This window comes from Festucalex cinctus, chromosome 10 (assembly GCF_051991245.1).
Source record: "Festucalex cinctus isolate MCC-2025b chromosome 10, RoL_Fcin_1.0, whole genome shotgun sequence".
Taxonomy (NCBI): domain Eukaryota; kingdom Metazoa; phylum Chordata; class Actinopteri; order Syngnathiformes; family Syngnathidae; genus Festucalex; species Festucalex cinctus.
Genome location: NC_135420.1, coordinates 4,747,893 through 4,765,134, shown reverse-complemented (window position 1 = coordinate 4,765,134; position 17,242 = coordinate 4,747,893). Strand labels below are relative to the sequence as shown.

Sequence of the window (17,242 nt, the reverse complement as noted above, 5' to 3'; positions counted from 1 at the left end):
ATATCAAAGTGGATTCACCTAGGTTTGTTCACTGTCTTCTTATCATGAGGCCAATCCGTTTTCATCCACCTATCAATCCTGAGTGAGTAACCACACACACAGAGCCCAGGAATGATAATCTGAACACCCCACTTAAATTGGCAGCTCCACTTTTCTAAGTTGTTTGCATTTGTTATTGACCTAGTCATTTAATAATCCTTGTTAGAATCATACGGATTTGTTACATATCAAGCTGGAGTATTTGACTTTATTAATACAGATGGAGACACTCATTAGATGTTATTCGAGTGCACTTACCTTTTTCCAAACGTCCGTTACTGTTGTCCTCCTCGAAGAGGGGAAAAATTAATATTAATGCGGACTTATAAAATGTCCAAAAAAAATACAATAAAATCAAAGACAAATAATAAGGACTTATAAAACGTCCAAAAATAAAATAAAATCAAAAACAAATAATAAGGACTTATAAAACGTCCAAATATAAAAATAAAATCAAAAACAAATAATAAGGACTTATAAAACGTCCAAAATAAAAATAAAATCAAAACAAATAATAAGGACTTATAAAACGTCCAAATATAAAAATAAAATCAAAAACAAATAAGGACTTATAAAACGTCCAAAATAAAAATAAAATCAAAACAAATAATAAGGACTTATAAAACGTCCAAATATAAAAATAAAATCAAAAACAAATAATAAGGACTTATAAAACGTCCAAAAATAAAATAAAATCAAAAACAAATAATAAGGACTTATAAAACGTCCAAAAATAAAATAAAATCAAAAACAAATAATAAGGACTTATAAAACGTCCAAAATAAAAATAAAACCAAAACTAAATAAAATAAAGATTAAAACAAAACAATAAAATGATTGATTCAAAAATTATCTTTTAAACAATTTTATTGACAATAATAAGATAACCAATATAAATCATAAAAATCACATTTAATGATCAAACTTTAAATCAATCAAAATAAAATAAAATAAAAACAGAAAATTAAGAATAATATAAACCTTTTACAAAAAGCTTTCTAAGATTGATCATTTCTCGGAAAAGCTTAAGACCTGATTGACAATAAGATGTTTTTGGCAAAAATAATTTTAAAGATATGAGAGTGTATTAAATGGCCCCTACCCTAACACGCGATTAGTCATTCATATCTTCCTATTATACATCATTATTGCTAAAAGATTTGTACATTACCAATTATTGAAGATAATTCCATTCACGGCTGGTCCAAGTCCTTCGTAAAAAATCATAAGTCCTCAAACAGGCAGCTATAATCCTTCTTCGGCAATACACTCTGTCCAGACCACATCGCAGGGTGAAGAAAAAAGGGCCTCGATCGCAGCTGGTGACGGCTTTTTATCCCCTTGGGTCAGACCACTGACTTCTTCCGTGAATGTCCTTCCGCCTCCAGAAATATCAAAGCGCACTTGTTGGGACTCATTCTCAGTAATTTTCCACAGACGAGCCATGAAGATGAAGTCATACATTCTTTACAAATGTGTCATGGATACACAACGTTGAATGATGAGTCATACATGAAAATATGTCAAGGTCTTAGCTCTATTCGACAATGATGAACGTTAAAATAAATAACATCATAGATATATTAATTAAGCAAGCATGAATAACATGTATATACATGACATGTTAAAACCCAAATTCTCTCAGCTTGAACTTAACAGGTTAATTCTAGTTCTCTGTTGCACATCTTGTATATATCTTTGTTAAATCAAAAAATACATACAGATAATCTTTTCAATGCAGTTACAGCAATATTATCAGCGATAAAAGACAGTATCACTTATAAATAAAAGAAAAGAAAAGAAAAGACAGCAAAACTTCATAGTTGGCTTTCAATGTGCTACAAACATTGATCCAAAAATCAGGTTAACAATTGTCGAATATAGATTGTGTTGTGTATTATTACTTAATTCAGGATATCATTTATTTACACTCAATTTGTATCTTATATGGAATGTCCGGGCAATGCTGAGTGGGTGGCTTAGTTGTACAGGTTTGGCGGCATCTGGTGGTTACTTTGAGGAACTACACCCAGAGGCCAAAGAATGATTTATCGGTCCTACAGACACCAATTGGTCTCTAACTAAGAATTGAGTCTAGTCCATTAATTTGTTATCTCATTTTACATGATATGGCTTTTCATCTGACCCTACTCAATCTACTCAATTCAACACTGGGTACTGTACTGCTGCATGTGGTGGTGCTCTGCCACATCTATAACACATCATATCTTTTGTCTGCTGAGGTTGAGTGGACTTGAGCTGTTTCTGTTCATTACCTTTGAACTTTTTTTGCTTGATTTTCTTAATGTGTACCGCATCCATGGCCGCTTTACTTGCGCTGTATTCGTCTCTCAGGTCGGTCTGTTGCCTTTTTATTTCTTCAGATTGCCTTGCCATCATTATAGCTTTAGCAAGGGTAAGATCTTTGTCAAGCTGCATTCTTTCTGATAGCGATTGATCCTTTAAACCCACTACAAGCCTGTCTCTCAAAAGTTCATCATGGAGTGCACCATACTCACAGTTTTCTGCTAGTGCATAAAGTGCATTGATAAACGACTCCACTGGTTCTGATGGTTGTTGCGCTCTCTTGTTGAATTTTGCCTGTTCGTATATGACATTTTTCTTTGGGACAAATGTCTATCAAAAGCTGTTTTGACCACATCATACAGCTGCCGCTGCTCATCTGTTAGCGTTAGCCCACGTAGCACGTCGTCAGCTTCATCTCCCATGCAATAAACCAGTGTGTTTACTTTATTTGCATCTGAGGAGTTGTTTAGGTTACTTGCCAGTCTAAAACGCTCAAAACGTCTTATCCATTTTTCCCACTCCTGGGGCTTCGAGAAGTCGAAGGGCTCCGGTGGTTTAATGGTGAAGGTCGCTGCTGGGCTAGCCGTCGCCATTCCTGGGCCTGCTACCGCTCCCGCTGCTAAAGCTGCCACTTACGCTTGCTCAGACATTGTCGCTAGCCGGTTGCAAAGCTGACTTATTTCCACCTCAAAACCATCCCGCTTCTGACACCATGTTGTTGGGTTCTTTTAAATGAAGACAGCTGTACTCGAGTGACCATGGAGCCTCCTTTTTTAACTGGCTTCAACAACGACGAACGCACTTACTTCCCTGTCTGTAATCACGGACCTAGTCTCCCCTCTAGTGGTTATACCGATTCAATACAATGGATTACACCACAGTCTCCCAGGTAGAGAAGTGAACCCACGCCAACTGGCACCAAAGGCAAGTTACGGTTCCACTCCTCCACCTGGAGCCAGCACACACGGAGTCGCGGACTTACACATGAATGGACTGTCGGTCAATGCGTTACCGATAAGCAGCATTGCAATCCATGCACGGTCGAAAACAAGAGTAAATCTTGGGATTGCGTTTACTCGCTTCCGAGCCCTTAAGAGCGGCTTGGGCTGAAGAGCGACGCAGAGTTGGGCTGCTTGGACAGGTAAGGGACAAACAGAAAATAAAGTGTTAGCTTGTTGATTTAGCGACATGCTAGGCTAAGTCACTTTGACAAGGGTAACTCGGCAATATAGATTGAGGGTCGAACTTTTCTTATGTCCTTATATTCACACCTGGCATTGAAGCTGAAGCTAAGCTAAATGCTAATGTTGTGTTGCGCTATTAACCCTGTCAGCGATCACTGAGTGCGGTAGAGGCAGGGGGCGTGAACGTTGAGCTTGTGTGGGTTGAGCCATGGGAAGGGTCCATTTTGAATTGTTTGTTTACAAACGGAAACAGTTTGTTTACAAACAAACGGTCAAAACCCGGACTTTAATTGGTTTAAATTTTACAAAAAAAAAATTATTTAAAAAAATTATTTGATAAAATTTAATTTTTAAACAAAATTAATGTGATTCGACTTACAAACAACCTCTCGGAACCCATTGTGTTTGTAAGTTGAGGACTACCTTGTACTTGATTTAATTGTGATTACTTAATAGCAATGTACAAATAGTTGAAGCATTTCTTTGTGAATGTTATTTTATAAAATGATTATTTTATCATTAAATAAATTAACATTTATTACTACAAACGACAGAACCAAAGTTAACGAAAATTGGTACTGTTTAGTACCGGTATCAATACCCCGATATTGACAATTGGAACCGAACCGGTTCAAATACGAAAGGTACCCATCCCTTCTTGAATGCAGCACATGCTGTTTTTTCAACATCCATCCTTTGTCCAATAAATGTAGCAAAGATGTTCGCAAGCTTTTTCTTGACGCCGTGAAATTTTGAACATTTAAATTAGTCATCACATGCCTTTTGACGAGTGCCCAACGAATATTAATGGACAAAATTTTGGTCCAAGTGCTTCCCAACCTTTTTAGGACATTTAAGTAGAAGACTTCCTCATCTCAAACAATTCATTGAGACAAGTTAACAACAATGGGGGGTACACCAAAAAAAAAAAAAAAATCAATGTCTCAATAACACGTCATGTGTCCTTGAGCATCAATTAGAGCCTGATGACGATGTCTCATGCTGTACAAAAGTCGAATCATTCTGCTGAGGCATGGCATCCCACTCTTCCTGAAGGGCAGCCCTCAGGTCATTGAGTTTCTGGGGTGCAGTTTTGAGTTTCTACACGGTGACTTAGCTGACCCTACAGGTTTTCAATAGGATTCAGGCATGGAGAAAGTGCAGGCCTTTCCATTTCCGGTACGCCAGTCTCCAATAGCCGTTCCCTGATGATGCGACCTTGAGCTGGAGTATTGTCATTTGTGAATTTTGCCATTAAAATCATTATTAGAGAACAGCAAATTGTGGAAAAAGTACTGAAACATTTAATAGTTGGACATGTGCATTCAAAAGCTTAGAAAAGGTCACATTAAGTTCACCTGTAAAGGTTTGAATTCATTTCAGGCTGGTACTGAAATTTCACTTTTCCCAATGCTGCTTTCAAACGTGTTTTTGTGGTGCAGGGTCTCCCCACCGCCGAGATGAGCAACACGCCAACTCTTGGGGACTCTCCAACGGGCTCCCCCGCGACCCTTGCCCCCACCACGCAGATGCTGCCGGCAGACAGCAGTCGTAAGTGCAAAAACGTGGTCCCTTTTGTGTGTTGTCTCCCAATTCTGCATAAATCCTTCAGTTTTCACAGGTTTATGTCCCATCAAAATGTAATGTTCTGTTATTAAGACAGTTTATCTGTTCCCTAAAAGGCTAGTCTTTCCAAGAAAACAATCAGGAAAGGGCTACAATTGGCTACAAAATCCTGGAAGTGGCACCCTGAATTCTAAGTTGAATTTGTTCCCTGACCACGCTCAGGACAATGTTGTCTTTCCTGTCCCATAAGGCCCGTCTTCGGGCGGCATCGTGCAGTCTGCACGGAACCCTCTGGAGTTCCTGAGGAACCAGCCTCAGTTCCAGCAGATGCGTCAGATTATCCAGCAGAACCCCGCGCTGCTGCCGGCCCTCCTGCAGCAGCTGGGCCGAGACAACCCACAGCTTCTGCAGGTGAGGACTCCGACACATTCCTGAACCTGATCTTTAGACTTAATTTGTCATTCAAATATACTAATAATAAAGAAAGAGATGTTGCTGCACTACAGAGGACCAAAAGTGACAAAATTAACCACAACCAGTAGCTGAAAAAATGTTAAGGTTGAATATAAAGTTAAAATAGGAATAAAAATAGACTAACTGTATGTTGTATTTAAAGCATATTATTATAGTGTTTGCGTCTGATGTTGCGCAGCAAATCACGCAGCACCAGGAGCGATTTGTCCAGATGCTCAATGAGCCTCAAAGTGGTGGCGGCAGCAGCGGAGGAGGGGGCGATGGCGGTGGTGGTGGCGTTGGCGGCGGCGGTGGTGGTGGCGTTGGCGGCGGCGGTGGTGGCGGTGGCGGTGGCGGCAGCAGCGGAGAGCCACGGGCGCCGACCCGTGCCAATTACATCCAGGTTACGCCGCAGGAGAAGGAGGCCATCGAGAGGGTCAGTAAAGCTTCTCTTGTCTAGACCAGGAAATTACACTTGGAAACCGACAAAAGCATTGGGACACGGGAATCAAATGTTTAATCAAATGTCCAACTAGAGCCTCAATCTCAGACTAAGATTGCACAGACACCTTCCAACATATTGCCTTACAAAAAGAAAACAATCACAAAAGGGATGTATTTGACCACAGAAGTGCAATGTTTTCACTCAAAAATATAATAGATGAAAATAAAAGTACCATATTTTTTGGACTAGAAGTCATACTTTTTTCCGTAGTTTGGCTGGTTCTGCGACTTATACTCAGGTGTGACTTGTATTCATTAAAGTTGGAGCTCAGATTGGCACCCAAAATATCCGTTCCCTGATTGTGCGCAACTGGAAATGGCAATTTATTGAGTGGTTGTAGCCATAGACCTATGGTCCTTTATAAAGAACAGGGCTCTACACTAACTTTTCCACTACTAGCATGGTGAGAGTAACATTTTGAGTTGCTCGCACAGCACGGGATTTGGTCGCACCATTTTTTGTGGAGCTGCAGCATGACCTTAGGCATACGCAACTCTATATATTTGCAAAATATGTAATTTGAACACGAGGTTTGCCTGCAACAGCAGTGGCTATCAAAACAAGTCAATAATTTTGTATAACTTAACTCATGTCAACATTATTTTGTTTAGCTCATTAAGTCAGTACTTTCTTTTTTTTTTTTTTTTTCCCCCATTCACCTGCTCCTCGGCTGTCCTCGCTCTGAAGCGTCTAGATTTCACCAGCTAGACAGGGAGTTAGCGACATTCCAAATAACCTGACTTCATTTTCCTTTTGTGCTGTTAATTTGAACAATGGCCTCTGACCATTACCCTCCTTAGGTCGTTGTAAAACTAGAAAATAAAATAACGAACAATGTAATATTAGCTAACTATACACAACACACTTTCATGCTAGTAGCTAGTTACATTGCATATTCAACAATCTCCAATTGTCCTAATTAACTAAAATAAATCTACAGTGTTTTTATATTGACATCGCATGTTCTTAGACAATTCTTGTCCAAAGCAACAACAAAAATAAGATCCAACAGTCTGCATAACAATAAACGTGTCTGCGTTCAGTGAAATAAACTTGACTTGAGTTGAGTTAAGTGGTGTTAAATCCCTATTTTACTCAAAAACATTAAACCTAGCAACCACAGTAGGGCGCTTAAAGACTGCACAAATTCAAACTAAAACTTCTGAAGGGCAGAATAATCTGTATCGTTTCATTTGGCAGCGTCCGCTGGCCCCCCTTTACCACTATCATTCTCATTTTGTTTTATAAAATAATCAACAATAGATCGCTTCATTATTTTAAAATTCGCTACCGCTTTTCCCTGAGCCCCGCACGGCAAGCTACCACACCACAACCACCTCCATTGCTTTTTAGTTAGAGGAGGTGTGCGGCGGGAAGGGGGTGGGATAATTTGAAGCTTGCCTTCCCCAATGCGTGCGGATCTGCCACTACATTTCACGAGTGGCAAGTCACGCCAACATTGAATCATATTTACAGTTCAATATGGACCACCATGGATGAAATATTGAGATTCACGACCGGCGAGTCACGAAACTATTTGTGAATGGAGAACTCTCCCGCTGGCGCTCTCATTCAAATTAATTGGGAACACACGACCGCTATTTATTTATTTTTAACCACAAACATTACATATCCATCCACAAGTACCTTTTAAATTGTAAATATAGTTCAGCGTTGTTGTAAAAGATTATTATATTGATTGTATATACCATATTTTTATGACTTTGGTGAAGACCAGCGGGCGCCTTTGGTTCTCTCGCGCAAAATCCGTTGCTGTCTGTCAATCAGATGACAGGTGACGACGGCCCCTCTCGTCCCCCGACGACCAGCGCTGCAGAACCACTGCCGAAAGGCTTCTAAACAGCGGTTACAGCGGAACGGCTCGGCCCCAAAAGAGTCCCATGGAGGTATCCGTGTGGAACCGGTCTGGTGGAAAAGCGCCATATTACATATGTTTGTATGTAAATTGTAGACTGCGCGGTGCGCGTGTACACTTATGCTGTGGCGATCAGGAAGTAGCCAGCCAATCAAATTGCAGAGGCTCATGTTTCACTCAAATACTATTGGATTGAGTCGGCCCACGGCGGCGCGCTCTCGTTGCTAGTACGGGAGAGACAGCGGAGGACACAGCGACTTCCGAATGTACGTTTTAAACATAGTGCAAAGGGAGCATTAATGCACTCGCGCCGCGCGAGTGGCATTTTTTTTTCACTAGCACGCACTTGAAAGTTACCCGCATTTGCGAGTGAAATGCTCGCACTGTCGAGTCCTGAAGAAAAAGAAAAAAAGAAAAAAAAAGTCAGATGTTGTACTATGACTGTGTACATTTTATAGTCCTCACACTTAACGCGCTTGCGAGGAGCCAGTCGGGTAGTGCGGAGCGGTAAACAATGTGGCAATAATATGATGTCAAACACTACTCGTTCAACGTTGCTATAGCAACCTGTCAGATGAGTCAATTATGTGACAGTCTGAGATTTGGACACTTGCTAACAACAGTGTGTACAGTCAGCCCTAAAAATTGGATTTGAAGAGGAATCCGATTGGAATCAGACACTGTATGACTGCATTCTGAACGCAGCTTACCATGCAAGCAGGCCAGGGTTGCCAGATACTGTGTCAAATATTCCCCACAATGTAAACAATGACCAACTACTTTTCATTTTTTTTAACTTAAATTTAAACTGTGCTTAGTAGCACACTATTTTCCTCTTTAGAAATTCTCCCCATAGATTATGGTCAATGAGACGAGATCACATCAGAACCACAGTAGCAATTTTGCCGGCTAAATCAGCACAGTTGAGTTTGTTATAAAATGATCAGCACTTCAACTGTGTCAGGCTGTCACCATCAAAGTGCGTACGGATATTTACGCCTTTCAAAAGTAGTCAAACGGCCCTCACGCTGGCTGAGCGCTAGCCGTATTATCATTAGTGACGCTAGCCACATTAGCCACGATACGCGAGCAACTCTAGCTGCATTAGCATTGGATGCGCTAGAGCTGCCGTTAAACAGTGTTGCCACAGTTACCTTGGAAAAGTAACTTAGTTACTTTACTGATTACTTGGTTTTAAAAGTAACTAAGTTAGATTAAAAGTTACTTTTTTAGTTACTTTCAGCAGCTGCCGATAACACCATCTCAACATAAAAATAATGCGGTAGAAACGGAGTTCCAATACTTTATTGAAAGTGCATTTTTAACATGAAAATAAAGGTTTTTTTTATGAAAAACAAAATAGGCAGTCTCTCTTGACTTCTTGTAACGTAAATACTTTTTATAAAACAAAAAATAAAAATCTATCCAGGTTGAAAATGAAAATCCCCTTAATTCCTCTATTGTTTGTTCCGCTATTCCAGTGTGTACACTTGAGTCGACTCGTGCATGCTGAAAACTAGGGGTGGGAATCTCTGAAATGAGGCCGATTCGATATGTATCTCGATACACAGGTTGAGATTCGATTGAAAAAAAATCTTTCAGAACAGAACGGTTCGATACGGTTCGATTAAGTTTGGGAACGATACAATTTTCGATTCGATACGATTCGTTTCAACATTCAAGACTTATAGTGACATTTGTTGCTTGTAAACATTAATCTTAAAACACCACAAATTTTTACAGTATCTACAAATGTGTTAAAAAAGAACAACAAATATGTCTTCTATATTTTTATATTTTGAATCAATTATTTAAATATACCGCAACAAAGGGCTGGGCGATATGACTGAAAAATGTATCAGTTTAAATATTTATTAGTAGTTATTGACAGTTATAATTGTTTTTTTTTTTTTTTTTTTTTTTTTCTCTTCAAAATAAGGATCAGGAAAACAAAAGGTTGATAATTGAATGTTAAATATAAATATTTAACCTTTAGACAGACACCAACACAATTAAACAGAATATGTGCACATTGTGAAGTATTTCAGAAACATAAATTTAAGACATGAGATAAACGTACCGTCCAGCCAAAAGAAATATGAAGCCACCTTATGGAACAATAAATCGTACATCTCGGTATTTCCCATGGCTATCGAGTCCTCTCGGTGCACTTGTATGTCCCGGGCCGGCGTTGGTACTGCGCGCGAGCCAAAAACAATAACTCCCGTGACGATCCAATGCATGGATTCAAACGACACAGGTATGTCCCACAGCCAACACACCAGCTATGCTAAAAGCACACTGCAAGTATCTCATTTCTCAGTTTGTGGCTCCCTGTCAATGTCTACAACTAGCATGAGCAGCAGATAGGAGAACTGAGACGTGCCCGCGATTACGTAATCAAACTCAAAATGAACAACAGCCCAAAAAACAAAATTATAAACAGTAGTGATTCTGTGGTCATCATCGTGTCTCAGATTAAAAAAACAAAAAAGATGTCATACATTAACCAAAAATGAATGTGATGGCAAAAGAAAAACAAAAATTGTTAAAAACAAAAATTGTTGATTAAAAAGGGAAATGAACTTTTGGAAATATTTTTGCATATATTAAGTGGTTAAAATGTGTTTGATAGAATTATTGTTTCATAAGGTGGCTTCATAATTCTTTTGGCTGGACGGTAGGTTTATTTCATGTCTTAAATTTATTTTTCTGAAATACTTCACAATGTGCACATATTCTGTTTAATTGTGTTGGTGTCTGTCTAAAGGTTAAATATTTATATTCAACATTAAATTATTAACCTTTTGTTTTCCTGATCCTTATTTTGAAGAGAAAAAAACAAACAAACCAAAAAACAATTATAACTGTCAATAACTACTAATAAATATTTAAACTGATACATGTGTACACACTGGAATAGCGAAACAAACAAACAATAGAGGAATTAAGGGGATTTTCATTTTCAACCTGGATAGATTTTTATTTTTTGTTTTATAAAAAGTATTTACGTTACAAGAAGTCAAGAGAGACTGCCTATTTTGTTTTTCATAAAAAACAACTTTATTTTCATGTTAAAAATGCACTTTCAATAAAGTATTTGGAACTCCGTTTCTACTGCATTATTTTTATGTTGAGATGGTGTTATCGGCAGCTGCTGAAAGTAACTAAAATAACTTTTAATCTAACTTAGTTACTTTTAAAACCAAGTAATCAGTAAAGTAACTAAGTTACTTTTTCAAGGTAACTGTGGCAACACTGCAAATAAGTAGATGTTTTTTAGCGTCCATAATTATCAGTTCAACTTGTCAGTGACGAGTCAAGTTGTTACTTTGTGACACACTTTCAGTAACAACTTCAAAATAATAGTGTACCAAGGCATTGAGTTGGTATAGTAAGGTTTATTTGGAAGTTGGCCTTCTTATTGCGTGTCACGAACAAATTTGCTGGGACTGTCTTATTGACAGTGTACGCTAAATAAGCCGATACTCGAGGAAAAAAAGATGTCCTGCTTTGCAGGAACGAGAAATCTTATGGTGTTCTGTATCGCTAAGCACCCAGTCTCTGGAGCAAAAATATGTGAAAAGATATTTACATATAATCAAACTTTTACATAGACTATTACACACAATTGCATATGTCACCAATTAGTGGAGTAGGTCTTGACTATACTTAAACCATTTTAAAAACTTTGAAGGACTGCCTCCCTCGCACAACCTGTTTAGTCTCCTTGCATGATTAGAGTAATAACATTTCATGTTTTGATTAGAAGAAAATCGCAAATTGAATGATAACGAAATATTTGAAAAAAAAAACAAAAACTGTTTTTTTCCTAAAATTGTTCAGCCAAACCTATACGATTACTTTAAAAAAAAAAAAAAAAAAAAAGTACGTTTAATGTGAACGTATTTTTTAGCATATTGTTAAAATGAATAGTGGGCTGTTAAAATGAATGAATTATTAGTTCACCATTAGATGGCGGAGAAGAATACACACAGTCTTTAACGCAATGATACTCATTATTTTTTTATTTATTTTTTACACGAGCCACATGTATGGACATAAGCCGATGGGCGACCTGGGGGGAAGTTTGGGACAACTTCCTCCAGGATTCCGTGATAGTGTAAACAAACGTCACTTTCACACAAAAAAAAATTATTCAGTGCTCCGCTGAATGTAAAAATATAGAAAGTGAATAAAATAAATACAACAATGGAAAATAAAAGTTAAAAACAAAAAAATTCTGTACATGGCCTAATCAATGCAACAGCTTCCACCCTGTTTCAGAGCAATGAATTTTTATTTTTATTTTTTTTAAAGAGCTCCAAGGCTCTGTTGTATGCAAACTCTCCTATAGGTGGCCCACTGATGCTCAGCATCATACACGCACCAAGTTGGTTGCTCTGCAGCCTATTTCTTCAAGCTTCTATATGGAAGATTTAAAATTTCAAATCGCTACTGCCACCTGTGGACGAAAACCGAATGAATGGAAAAATATAATAATAATTTGCACGTCGTTTTGGAGTACAGGACAGAACTGGTCTTCGACCGACTAATGCAATATGATCTGTGTAGCCATAATTGGGTCGTCTTTTGGACGAATTAATAATCTGGACGTTACAGAGGTAAATTATATTTACCTCGATAACCTCTAGGGGCACCACGTTGGTTTTGCTTTGGGTTAACAGGAGCAAACAACGACCAAAATCTTTCCTTCATCAGTCATTTATAATCTAAAGTCGCCACACTCGATATTCAGTGGTTCGTTGTACTAACAAAAGAATAATAATCCACTCGGAAACACAGATGACTTAGGCGGAATAGAGTTAATAAAACATGCATTTATTCACGATTGCTACACTACAGTATCAAAACACTGCCTATATAACTATTCTACCTGTCAGAAGAAAAGAAATAAAATAAAGCTAATGAAAATAAGAAAGGAATGCAAATGAATAAGGAAGCAGGGAAAAGAGAAATTTGACCTGCCAGATCTGTGATATGTTTCAAACGTAAGTTGCACACAGTGGTACCGATTTGGGAATCAAACGCACACTTACGAGCATCGTTTGCGTCGAATGAGCAGAAAGGTCTTGTAAAAAAAAAAGGGGGAAAAATACGCGCCTGCGTACGGGGAAGGCCAGCCGTTGGAGGTGAGCTAGCCGCGGCGGGGCGCCACCGAATAGCAGGTGGTGCGCGGCGGCTTAGGTACACAACCTTGAGTCCGGCGGTACGTTGCAAGTGTACCCCGGGGCCGCGGAGTTCGCCGCTGGCGGGCAATCACCGATGGTGAAGAAAAAAAAAAAACAAAAACAAAAAAAAAGGGCAAAAGAGTCTTTAGTCAGCGTTGCAGTTTGCACCTGCTTTGGCGTGGCGTGGAGCGAGTGGCTGCTCTCGTGGCAACGGTTGCTGCCAGGAAAGAAAAAGGGCCAAAGGGCCACGTGGTTGGCAAGTTTCTTGGAACAAAGAGTTCTTCGAGCAGGCTGGGAAACTTGCAGGTAGAGAGCGATCGGAAGATGATGTTGGAGGAGCGAAGTTGGAAGAGGGAGAAAGCGAGGGGGTCCCCTTGTCTTTTTAAAGTCTATGGGCGGGGCTTCAGTAAGGGGTGGCCCACCCTTTCTGTTCGCTCACGCAGACTTAAAAAAAAAAATATTAAAGGGATTAATAATTTGGCATTAAATTTGGTCAGTCTGGCAAATCAGTTTCCCCACACAACCTGCTTAACACATCGTAATTAATGCATCATAAACCAATTTGTGAGGTTATTTCTACTTGAGCCTAATCTTTTTTTTTTTTTTTTTTTTTTTATTTTTTTTTTTTTTTTTTTTTGCCCTATGTGTATATTTACAAAGTGTATAGTGCAAAACTAGTGAAGTGAGTAAGAGGAGCGACCAGCGGGGCCTCACCCAACCCGGCGGGTGTAGGTGGCACGCCCGTCCCCCAGCACCCCCCACCCGCCCCCCACCCCACCCATTTGGCGCCACAATAGGAGCCTCCGGAGCCCGCCCGGGGCGCCAGGAGTTCTCCCGGAGTGGGGCAGGCCTCAAACCCCCGCACGGCCCCCGGAGCCCGACGCCCGGGCCGGGGAGGGAGCCCCAGGCCCAGGGAGAGGGAGGGGGAGGGGGCGGGGGGCCGACAGGGAAGGGGGGAGGGGGAAGCGGGGGGGAGACGACAAGATACTTGAGCCTAATCTGACTGAACTGAAAGATATTGATTACCTTCCATTCCTTATGGAGTACAAATGAAATAGGACGTTCATACACAAAAAGATATAACAGGAATCATTCGTAGTTCAGTTATCTGTCAAGAATTATCATGGTATAAATGTGTAAAAATGCGGTTACTTGTATGAATTGTCACTAAGGATAGTTCCAAGTTTCACCACTTGACGGTGCTGTTGCTCCATCTAGATGTTCCAGGAGTGGAAATTAAATTGATGCTTGTCCACTCAAATAGGCCAAAGAGGCAGGACTGTTTTTGCACATCAATTTGTTTCCGGTTCGGTTTGCGACGTGTGGGCTGCGTCAAAATATTTGAGTTTCCGATTTTGTGCCCCTCGGTTGAGCGTTCACAACCCAGGCCGGAACCAAACTGATGTGCAAAATCACGTCCCGCCTCTTCCGTGGCATATACCCCATTGTTTGCGCCAAAAATGCTATACATTGTCACAATGATGGGTAGGAAAGTTGTTTAGTCTTTTGTCATTCAAATCACTACACCACACAGACGTATATTCATAACATTAAGGGTAATAGTCGAGGTGCGCACTGACTTTGAATTTCCCACTCGGGATTTATATGCTCTGTCACAAATAAATAAATAAATAAATAAAATGTACCAGTGGTTTGGGACCACTGTATTAACCTATGGAAACAGGGAAATTTGAATATTTTCTTAAAAACTGTTTTTCATACGTTTGTTGTTTTGTTCTCAAAAAGACTGACCCCGGGATTACACCGCATGCGTGTGCATTGTGTCTCCGTGCCGCCGATTCATTTCCATTCTATCAGCTTGTTCAAATTACACCGGCTGCGTATGCGCTGCGACGGATAGACCTATTTTCTATTTTTGCCAGATGACGCATCCGGCGGCATCCGTTACATGGCAAACAAGCACAGACCACATCGAGCAGGACAGGAAGCCCGACGCAGTTTCAAAATAAAACATCCTGGGTGAGTCAGGATATGACAGTGTTTTATTTTGCCTCAAAATACTGTTTAGACAAAGTCAACATTAGACCAGAAAAACATATTTTGCCATTAAATTGATGCTTGTCCACTCAAATAGGCCAAATTTTCCCCTGTAAATCAAAATATTTTGTCATTAAAACACTGTTTGGTCACAAAAAGTCTAAATTAGGCTGAGAAAATGTTTTGGCACTAAAACACTCTCTACAAAGCAACATTAGACCACATAAACAGCGTTTGTGTTATAGCTTTAACAGGATAGTTTGCCACGATGCGATATTTTGCCCTGACCAGCGGCCTTCTGTCCCAATACTTTTGACCACATACTTCTGTGTACGTAAGCCTGTATGTAAGCCTTGTGCTTATGTTTTTGTTTCAGTTAAAAGCACTGGGCTTCCCCGAGGGTTTGGTTATCCAGGCGTATTTCGCCTGCGAGAAGAACGAAAACTTGGCCGCCAACTTCCTGTTGCAGCAAGCTTGGGATGACGAGTAGTTTATGATTTGTTTTGCAACCCCACTATCCGGTGCACGTTAGGAGCCATGTACGTTGAAAGCACTGTCTCCTTGGTGCTGGATTCGTTTTTCGTGTGTGCAGGAGCGACCTCGTGATTGATTGAGTGATGCAAATGTTGAATAAATGCCACCTTTCATTGTTTCTTTTCCAAACTCTTCTGTCATCCACAGTCAGGCCAGTTGGACATTGTTAATTCCGAAGGTCTGGATGAAGCAGAATTGAAATGAAGCTTTTTAGAGGGGGAGGGGTATAATTTTTTAAAGTTTGTTTTGAGAAAATAAATATGAATCCAATGACAAAGTCAAAACCTTTTTTTTTTTTCCCAAGATAAAGTTAGATTTTAGCACACACACAAATAAAACAATCTAATGGGAAGTCACTTTTTTTATGAGAACAAAAGTCAAATTTAAAAATTTAAAAATATTATGAAAAATTAAATCCACTGTCAATTAAAGTTTTAATATTATAAGTAATGTTTCATGAATTATCCACTTTTTTTCCCCAAGAAAAACAAGTTTGTTTGTTTTTTGTTTGTTTGTTTAATAGTCACATTTTCTTCAAGAAGATTGATGTAATATAGCAAGGAAAGTCGGTATTCATTCAAGGAAAAAAAAAGGTTTTGTTTTGTTTTTTTTTAGGTTACATTTTTTTGTAGGTAAATCTTATCTTTTTTTTCAATATAATATGTAGCTCTTTTTTTTTAGGCTGAGATAAATACGTTTTCTTTAATTTTACAGGAATAATATATTCAAGAAGGCATGAAAAGAAATCCTAGTCAACGCTAAAGACATGAATGTTAAGTTAAAAATTAAATTTTAATAGATTCAAAGTATGAGCATAACGATGTAATTTATCTGAAAGATGGAATCATGAGTCAAGATGTGTTTTTCTTTTTGGAAGTCTATTTTTTATTTTTTTTCCTATGAAAGAGTAACACACCCTAAAATAAAATTTTTGAAAAAAAAACAACATCTTTCTGGAGTTTGTTTTAATGATGTTTTTCCCTTCAGTGTGGCTCTTCTGTTACCATTGGTAAAAAATAAATAAATAAATAAATAAATGAATAAATCATGTTTCATGAGGATTACAGGGAATTTCTGTGTTTTTGTGTGTCCTGGCACACAAATTATTATTATTTTTTTCCTGTTCCCCTGAAAGAGCTGGTGTATTTGTTTCGAGCATGTTCTTTTTAAGTTGTACGCGTGTCTTGTGATCTTGTAGACGATGGCCTTGTGTTTTTCCTTTTCAGTGTGTCAAATCAATAAATGCAGAGCTGGCTGCAGTGTTGTGCGCATGCGCATATGGTGAGTGTCTACGTTATATAGAATATAAAATGAATCACTGATTTCTGAGTTTGGACAAAACATCCTACATAAGAGTAATTTATGTTAAAAATCAATGGCTTCATCAAAACTAACAGGAAATATATGATTTTTTTATTTTTTATTTTTTGATTTATTTGAATGTCTGGTGCAGTCAAGACGTCCATACCATTCACAGTCACAATATTGAAACACCCAAAAAAACTTGAAACAACCGTCACAAGTTTGGTCATACAGTATATAATTTAAATACAAAAGAAGGGTTATGAATTTACAAAACAATATCACA

General features: G+C 38.8%; 1 protein-coding gene across 1 annotated transcript in view; it reads left to right on the top strand.

Moving 5' to 3' along the window:
* The window catches only part of LOC144027742 (UV excision repair protein RAD23 homolog B-like), a 49,749-nt gene extending 32,818 nt beyond the window's left edge, over positions 1 to 16,931 (top strand). Inside the window, exons 7-10 of the mRNA XM_077535536.1 lie at positions 4,973 to 5,081; positions 5,347 to 5,507; positions 5,749 to 5,985; positions 15,497 to 16,931. Coding sequence (XP_077391662.1) covers positions 4,973 to 5,081; positions 5,347 to 5,507; positions 5,749 to 5,985; positions 15,497 to 15,610 — 621 coding nt within the window. The 3' untranslated portion in view covers positions 15,611 to 16,931. The remainder of the gene's footprint in view (positions 1 to 4,972; positions 5,082 to 5,346; positions 5,508 to 5,748; positions 5,986 to 15,496) is intronic.
* Positions 16,932 to 17,242: the final 311 nt, after the last annotated feature.